This window comes from Lontra canadensis, unplaced genomic scaffold (genome assembly GCF_010015895.1).
Source record: "Lontra canadensis isolate GAN:19392208 unplaced genomic scaffold, GSC_riverotter_1.0 scaffold104, whole genome shotgun sequence".
Taxonomy (NCBI): Eukaryota; Metazoa; Chordata; class Mammalia; order Carnivora; family Mustelidae; genus Lontra; species Lontra canadensis.
Genome location: NW_022631098.1, coordinates 992192 through 1001539, shown reverse-complemented (window position 1 = coordinate 1001539; position 9348 = coordinate 992192). Strand labels below are relative to the sequence as shown.

At 41.0% G+C, this 9348-nt stretch overlaps 1 protein-coding gene across 2 annotated transcripts in view; it reads left to right on the top strand.

Moving 5' to 3' along the window:
• Positions 1-9348, top strand: part of GUCY1A2 (guanylate cyclase 1 soluble subunit alpha 2) — a 308505-nt gene that overhangs the window by 184469 nt on the left and 114688 nt on the right. For both annotated transcript variants that reach the window (XM_032838446.1, XM_032838445.1), the window contains exon 5: positions 37-522. In XM_032838446.1, coding sequence (XP_032694337.1) covers positions 37-522 — 486 coding nt within the window. The remainder of the gene's footprint in view (positions 1-36; positions 523-9348) is intronic.

The window sequence follows — 9348 nt, the reverse complement described above, 5'->3', positions numbered from 1 at the left end:
AAGAGCACAGATTAAAATTTCGTGTTCATTCTGCAGGTGATGGAGGTCAAAGGACAGATGATCCACGTCCCGGAATCCAACTCCATCTTATTCTTGGGCTCACCATGCGTGGACAAGCTGGACGAGCTCATGGGCCGGGGGCTGCATCTCTCAGACATCCCGATCCATGACGCCACCCGAGACGTCATTCTGGTTGGCGAGCAGGCAAAGGCACAGGATGGCTTGAAGAAGAGGATGGATAAATTAAAGGCAACTTTGGAAAGAACTCACCAGGCCCTGGAAGAAGAAAAAAAGAAAACAGTCGACCTTCTATACTCTATTTTCCCTGGTGACGTCGCCCAGCTCTTGTGGCAAGGACAGCAGGTGCAGGCCAGGAAGTTTGACGATGTCACCATGCTCTTCTCAGACATTGTTGGCTTTACGGCCATCTGTGCCCAGTGTACCCCCATGCAGGTGATCAGCATGCTGAATGAACTGTACACCAGGTTTGACCACCAGTGTGGATTTTTGGATATTTATAAGGTAAGGATATTATAAGGTAAAGGGGTTTAGTTACTCGTGTGTGTGTGTGTGTGTGTGTGTGTGTGTATTATTACTATTGACACATAATGTATTATTTGTTTCAGGGGTACAGGTCTGCGATTCGTCAGTCTTACAATACACAGCACTCACCACAACATGTCCTCCCCAGTGTCCATCACCCACCCACCCCATCCCTCCCACCCCCCTCTACTCCAACAACATCCACAAATATTTTTTAATCATAAATTATCTTAAATTGCAAGGATGCAGTTTTCTTTTTTTCTTAAATTAAACTTAGTAGTAAAGGATGGAAATCTCTGTAGTTTAGAAGTCTTACCCAGAATACAGGTATTTCTGTTTCATGAGTAAATTTCCATTATGGGTTAGCTGGTCATATTGACATACCATAGGTAACTGAATCATAATATTGCTCAGTAAGGCAAAAGGCTGTAGAGCTAGTGCTCTACTAGTTCTCTGCTCGTTCATTATTATTACAGAATTAAATTGCTGAGTTCTAGGCAACTTTTCACAACATAATTAGTCTTTCTTAGAGAATAGGTTTCCAATATAAACTAAGAATTTTCATTTGACAGTTAATAAGAAGTAAGTTATGTTAAAATATGCATTGCATTATCAGTTAAATGATGATTAATCAGTGTTTAGCACTGCGTTGTCAGATAAAGAAGGTCCCTCTAATTCTGAAGGAACACTTGTAAATATTCTAGCTGTTACCAAATGACCAGTGGTTTTTAGTGGAAGCACTTTAATTTTCCAAGCTAAGGAGTATAATAGATTTGAAAATGGGTATCCGTTACCATTTTTTGAGTCTGATTTGGTGAACTCCTAAGGAATTTCTTACTAGAATCAGAGCAATCTCTTGAGTAATTCAGCCTCATATCTACCTAATGAATAACTCTGTAACTTTACATAATTTCATGTGGATTACACAATGTTGGGGTATATACATATATATATATTTTACATATAAAGGAGAGAAAGTGCTTTTAGGGTAAACAGTAGTGAACTGTAGGCTGCTCCTTTTTATAGTATGATCTATACATAAGAAGACTTGGAAAGGAACACTGTAGTTTAGTCTTATTATCCCAAAGGATGTTTTCATTAAGGTGTCTCTCCTTTAGAGAAACATGCTCTCTCGTTCCATTATGTATAAGGTGCAGCCAGGGCGAAATATTTTAGTGCGTCCCTTCAGAGGGATGAACATTCACTGTGCGGTGTGGAGGAGGGATTTGCCTAGTACAAAATAAGTTCTTATAAATTATCTTCAACTTCCTTATAATTTATTGTTATATAATTTATGGTGGAGGTAGCCAAATGTCTGCTCCTAAACCAGAGAGACACTATAATGAATTTGTCACTGTTAGACTCAGTCATTTCCAGGAAGTAGAGCGATTGGCCTGAATTTGCCAGCACCATCCTGTCTCCAGGCTGGGGCTCTCCTGCACTGATCTGAGCAATGACCAACACCCTCCCTCTATGAACCCCTGATTTGCTGTGTTAGCTTTCTTGGCCTGAAGTGGTCATGTTACTTTGGCCCTAAACTCTTACAACTAAATGAGAATGACAAACAGATAACTAGAATCTTCTTTGGAAAAGCAAGGGAACCCCTAGTTAAATATAAGCATTAGGTTTTAAGAAAAGAAGAAACACGATGTCTTCTGAGGATACCACAACAGCTTCAAGGTTTAAAAATACGGATTTCATAGATATCGAGTTTCCTTTCCCTTGAGAAAAGCTAGGACACCTCACAGAAAAAGAAAATGTATGGCAATATCCTGCATGATCCTCATATTTTTCTGTGTTTTTTATACCATGGACAGTTCCATACAGTTCTACATAATTAACTTATAAAATGGATTTACAATTTCCCCGATACTCAAAACCGGCTTTCCATCCTTCATGGATAAACAAAACACTCCTGGTTCACAAATTCAGGTTTTTAAACAGAACCTGATTATGAAATTCCAGCAATAAATGTATAAAGTTATACAGTTTCAAGGCCAGGTGTTTTTAACATCCCTCTGATGCTCATATGTGTCTGTATCTTGAATAGGCTTCTGAGGCAGCTTTCATATTTACTCAGGTTTATGGAGGTTGAGTTTAGGGTCTAGACAAGGGAACCCATTATGTGCTGAAGCGGGAGTGATGATGGCATGGCCTGAGAGGGGGAAAGACAAAATCGAGTCTGTTACCCTGGCATAGGATAAAACAATGTACGTTACAGGAAATGCATTAGGAGGAATATAAATTAGATATCCTCTGACATGCCTCATTTGAGATTTCTAATCATCATAAACAGAGTAGCTTATTTTTTGAAAGTTTACGCAGGGCTGTTTTATACGATGAGCTATCTACTAGATTTTTAATGGCCATTGAAAAGAGAAATCCCGAAGTAGAATTTTTAAAGGCCCATACACCTGCTGGTTTCATAAAATAGACTTTTGCCAGACTTCAAGTACATTTAGAATATTTATGGAATAATCACACCACAGAGAAAAATATGGTGGAGCCCATTTTTATGTTAGAAATGTAAAAGGCAACCAGGCGGACCTGAATGCCAAGAGAAACCTAGACAGAGGTGCCTCACAGGGGAGGCATTGAAAGTCCGCTCCTGCCCAGTGAGACTCCACTTTTCCAAACTGATGCTTCTCCTTTTCTTGATCATCTTATTATTTCCTGTTTACCTGTCATTGGGGAAGATGATGCAGAGAAAGATCGTAATTCTGGGGTAGAATTCAGCTAAATTAGGCCATAACGAGACGTGCGCCTTCTGTACAGAAGGAGGTATGGAAGGAAGCTATAGATCGTACTGTGCCTGTTTGAGGCGTTGAGAAAATGAAAGCCTTTACAGTGCTCGGCTGCCGAGGTGTGACAGGTGTATGAGTACTAAGTCAATGCTAGGTAAATTGCGGGAAGCATCGGTTATAATTTTGATCCTCTTATAATTAGAAAAGCAAATATTAAGGAAAATGTCAACATCAACGTGCACTGTACTACTATTTTCCTCCTCGGGTTTTATAGGGTGAAAAGGGATGAACAAAGAACTGGTAAGTCTAACTTTTCTTATTATTGGCGTATAGATAATGATAGTGATGGGGATGGCACTGGATACTGAAGCAACCTAATGGAGGTTTTGCCTTATTTTACATTTTTGCCTCTGGAAAGCCCCTTAGTTAGAAATAAGGAAGACGCAAGAAGGGTTAGTGAGCCCTGCATGCTTCCCTCACTCCACTGAGCCAAGACTGTAGCAACTCCGTGCGATCCCAGATGCGACCCTTAGATATCTCTTCTTTACACCTGTGAAGACTTTTCTCCATGTCTGTCACCTATAAGTTAAAATACTGAATGTCTCCATCTCAGAGTTTTGTTGTATTTCAGTGAGCTGCGGGAGGCAACGAGCGTAGACCAGTAGGGGGCGTGTAGTAGCGAATGCCCATGGGAGCTGTCCTTGTTAGCTCCCCGCAGGCGCATCTGGGCCTAGGGAGGGTGCCTGTGTGACTGGTTTGTGCGTTTTCGTATGTGTATAACAGTGCACCCCAACAGTGCTGATGACAGAAGGATAAATATCATCTCACTTCGTCTCCCATGATTAACCTGTGGGGTTGTTTCATTATGTCCATTGGGAAAGGTTAAATTATCCAGACAACGTGACTCATAAATCAGAATTTGAGCTACGGCTTGTCTGATTCCAAAGCCTATAATATTTTCATGAGTCTGGGCTATGATGTAGACAAAGATAAAATAATAAAAAGAAAAAGTGGAGCCTGTTTTAAAATTATGTTATTTGATCAGTAACAATAGTTAGGCTGTCAACGGTTGAAGAAAAGTCCTATGATCACGTTGCCCAAATCTGTCCACTTCCCTTTTGGTAGCAAATAGTTTAGAGTTTTGAGAAGCTGTGTTTAAAAGTAGGGAACTCTCAGGGCATCTGGGTGGCTCCATCGGTTAAGTGTCTGCCTTCGGCTCAGGTCATGTTCCCAGGGTCCTGGGATCGATCCCTGCATCGGGCTCCCTGCTCAGCGGGGAGTCTGCTTCTTCTTCTCCCTCTGCCCTCCCACCCCCCACTGCCACTCAGTCTTCTCTCTCCCACACTCTATGTCTCTCTCTCTCTCTCTCTCTCTCTCTCAAATAAAATAAATAAATAAATACAATCTTAAAAAAAAAAAAAAAGCCAGGGACTCTCAGGGCGCCTGGGTGGCTGAGTTAGTTAAGGATCCAACTCTTGATTTCAGCTCGGGTTGTAATCTCGGGGTGGTGAGATCAAGCCCCACATTGGGCTCTGCCCTGGGTGTGGAGTCTGCTTAAGATTCTCTGTCCCTCTCCCTCTACCCCTCTCTTACCACTCTCTCTCTCTCTCTCTCTTTCAAAAAAACAAAAACAAAAACAAAAAACAGTTGGGGATTCTCCCATCTGCTGTCCTTCCTTTTTTGTCAGAAACCAGTAGCATCTTCTCTCTTAATTCCTTAAATGGAGAAATAACATCCAAGAATGGATCAGTGATCTCAGCTGCAGGCGATAGGCTATATAATTTTAAAATAATGAAAGGAATAAAATCTGATGCTTAAAAATCATTTCATCCAGGGAACCCATAAAAAATATTAGTAATAAAATCCTTTCTTCTTTTGTGGTGGGGGTAAAAAGAACAATTTCCATTGCAAACCCCAAGCTGGGTTTGCCGATGTCATTGAAGCTAAACATTCAGTATCACTGTCACACGTGGTTTGGGGACAAGGGGTAGAAAAACAAGACGGAGCAGCTGGAAGTGCCAGGAGAAGAACTGTCAGATCAAAGAACCTGATATGGATTGTCTGAAAAACAGCACAAAGTTCATATGGACAAAGGAATGCAAGTATTCTAAGTTCACGTGGGAAAGCTGAGTACGGCGAAGTAGGAAGGAACAGAAATGCAGACTCACTGTTAGGGGAGCAAGACCTCAGCACCAAGCATAAGGAGACTGGACCAGGAACTGGAAAGCAGGCGTTGTGTCCAGGCTGCAGGCATGAAGACGGGCGTCAGGACCAACTGAGAGAGAACCAGAGTCTTCCTTCTCCAGGACCAGCCTTAGTGCTGGAGGATGCCTAAGACCACCTCCCACCCCGGACCCAGAGTCAATGGGTACCCAAATAATGCAGCCTCGTCCAAGGGTGTAGAGATGTGCACTGAGCTTTTAAATGCTAAAACAGGAATTAGACCTACAGAGAAGCTGGAGTTGGTAGGTTAATTGTATCCATTCTTGAAAATGAATAGAACAGAACATATTTGGGGACACTCTTGACATTAATATAATTTGGAAATTGGCAGATAGCTTGAGTTCTGAAAATCTCTGAAAGCCAGTGGAAACCCTGTTGACTTCATAACCTCCACATGCCTATAAATACGATACAATAAAAAAGCTAGAAACCCATTAAGATCATATATATTTCACATAATTTATATAAGCAGATGGTTCTGCTTTGGTCTATGAACTGTAGACTCCGTTGAACTATAGCTCCTTAACAGTTTTGTGGAAAAACCTGTACATCCTAAAAAACAATTACAGAGTGCAGAAGTAAATGGTGATAAATGTCCACAAGAGAAAGGTTTCTGTATCAGATGGACAGAGCTCAGTTTTGAGTAGGCATGTTAATACCCCAGGGAAACAGAGAGTTAGGAACCCCTTTGGATTCAGGCGTCTTGGTGAAGACTGTGTATGCTTTGTGCTGATAAGATGGTGGTCTGTAAACCGGAGAAGGAGCTATCCATCATTAACCTGCATCATCAGAGCTGAGAGCAGGCGTTCCGCATGTAAACTTACCAGGCTACAGAGCTCGATGCCTCGAGAATTTTGATTTGTCTTGTCTTTGACAATATGGAGCTACTAAGCCTTTGCTCACTGGACCTTCAGCTGCCTTTGAGAAAATGAAGCAGAATCCCAAGGATATCACTCCAGCGTGAACTGGATTCTGCAGGCAAGACCAAAAAAAAAAAAACCACAATAAACAAACCTGAAATGCCTCCCTTCCCCGCTTGGTTTGTTTTATGATAAAATAGCCTTTTAAAATACTTAACTATTTAGGTTATTCTTGGAATTTTAGGAATATGTGTATATCATCTTACTCCATTTCCCAGCACAGAATGCCAGTTCCATTTGGTAATGAGTGAGTAGCTGGTTCATTTCCCCCCAGATTTATATGTGTTCTGCTTATTGATCAGTGCACATACTTCTGAAATTAAAAGTTACCAAAGATGTGTACTAGTTATTCTCAGTGGTTTCCATCAACATCAGTGCCACTGATTTTTGCTAGAAATGAAGTCATTGTGTCATCTCCTAAGTCTAGAAAACAGAAATTTCAGAAGTGAATACACACACACACACACACACACACACACAATAATTTTCCACATTCATTCACTTAATAAACATTTTTGACTCACTTGGTAACAGGGTATGACTCCTATGGAAGCCTATAAAATGTTATGGAAATTAGTATATATTTTTAGCCTAATTTTAATGAGTAGAGAAGAACTAATTTATATGCTTTATAAGGTAAGGGGAAAGTCACAGATAAGCATTCTGTTCTGGTATCTTTCCTACTAGGGGGATCGTATTGTTACTTTCAAAATACATTAATAGCCTAAAAATTACCTGCCCAGGGTTTTGCCTCATTTACATTTTTGCCTTGGGCAGATACTGAGGCTGGAGAAAGGAGAAACAGGGGTGAGGGTGGATGCTTCTCCCGTTTCTGCCCCTGCATTCAGCTAAAACTGCTGGAGCCCTTGCACCTGACCCTGCCCTGCACTCCTGGGAGTTCCGTCTGGCTATATTTAACCCCTTACTTACCATCTCTGCTTGAGTTTCACCATCCATAAAGAGACTAATTTCGTCTACTTCATAGTTATGTTTTATAAGCTTTTAAATGAAATGCCTGTAAAGTGCTTATTTCAGTGTCTGGTCCATTGTAGTAAACATCCACACTAACTCTCCTTTCTCAAATAGGTATTTCTGGGCATAGGTGGTGAGTAGGTGTGTGTTTTCTCTGCACATGCTTGTACATGCGTGTGTTTGTATATAAGTACTATGTAGCCAGTGCTTATTAGAAATAGATGAAATGCTCATTTGCTTGGGTTCATTCTTTCAGGTTATTAAAATTACATTGTATACCAGGAGAAAGATATGAAGGGAGGGTATGGAGAGAGGTCAAAGCTGGGGATAAGAGAGAAGCTCCCCGAAGTGCATTGTTTGTAGCATCATCACTGGGTCCTGTGGATCCTCATTCCTGAAGATGGGTCCGGGCTCTGCCTTCATTTTTATCAGAATAACCCACGTTATAAAATGGAATTGATGAAGACGGCAGTTTCTTTCAGTGATATTGACTCGTACAATGTCTACGACCAACACTATGAAACTGAACCTAAAATTTTTTTTAATGTTTTAATTGGACATCCTGAGTGATGTTCCTTCTATGTTCAAACATTTTCTTTTAGTGTTGTGGCAAATTCTGAAACAGAAGGCTACAATAACTTGGATTACCAGGCAGAAATCAAAATTGGTGAAGTGTCTTGCTGACTTTATCAAAGAAAGTGGGGGTGCTTCTTTTTATCCCTATTGATTTTTAATCTTCTAAAGAATGGTGGCAGCTGCTAAGAGATTGATGTTTTTGATTTTTTTACTATCAGGTATTATGGACTGAATGTCTTCCCAAAGCTCATTTATTGAAACACTAATCTGCAGTGTGATGGTATTTGAAGTTGGGGCCTTTGGAAGGGTAATTAGGTTTAGATAGGGTTCTGAGGAAGGAACCCTCTGATGGTATCAGGGTCCTTATAAGAAGAAGAAGAAACTAGAGTTCCCAGGCTTTCTGCCATGTGAGGGATGGGGAAGACATAACCATCTGCAAGCCCAGAGGCGCACCCTCACCTGGGGACTGAATCAGGCAGTGCCTTGATCTTGGGTTTTCCAGTCTGCCAATGCTGTGAGAAAGTCCTCTTTTTCTGGACCATTTCCTTCCACCGCACACAAAAATAGACTCCACATAGGTGAAAGACCTCAATGTGGGACAAGAATCCATCAAAATCCTTGAGGACAACAGAGGCAGCAACCTCTTCGACCTCAGCTGCAACAGCTTCCTCCTAGAAACATCGCCAAAGGCAAGGGAAGCAAAGGCAGAAATGGACTATTGGGACTTCATCAAGATCAAAAACTTTTGCACAGCAAAGGAAACAGTCAACAAAACCAAAAGACAACTGACAGAATGGGAGAAGATATTCGCAAATGACATATCAGAGAAAGGGCTAGTATCCAAAATCTATAATGAACTTATGAAACTCAACACCCAAAGAACAAATAATCCAATCAAGAAATGGGCAGAAGACATGAACAGACATTTCTGCAAAGAGGACATCCAGATGGCCAACAGACACATGAAAAAGTGCTCCACATCACTCGGCATCAGGGAAATACAAATCAAAACCACAATGAGATATCACCTCACACCAGTCAGAATGGCTAAAATTAACGAGTCAGGAAACAACAGGTGTTGGTGAGGATGCAGAGAAAGGGGAACCTCCTCCACTGTTGGTGGGAATGCAAGCTGGTGCAGCCACTATGGAAAACAGCATGGAGGTTCCTCAAAAAGTCGAAAATAGAACTACCTTATGACCCAGCAATTGCACTACTTGGTATTTACCCCAAAGATACAAATGTAGTGATCCGAAGGGTCATGTGCACCCAAATGTTTATAGCAGCAATGTTCACAACAGCCAAACTATGGAAAGAACCTAGATGTCCAACAACAGATAAATAGATAAAAAAGACATGGTATATATACA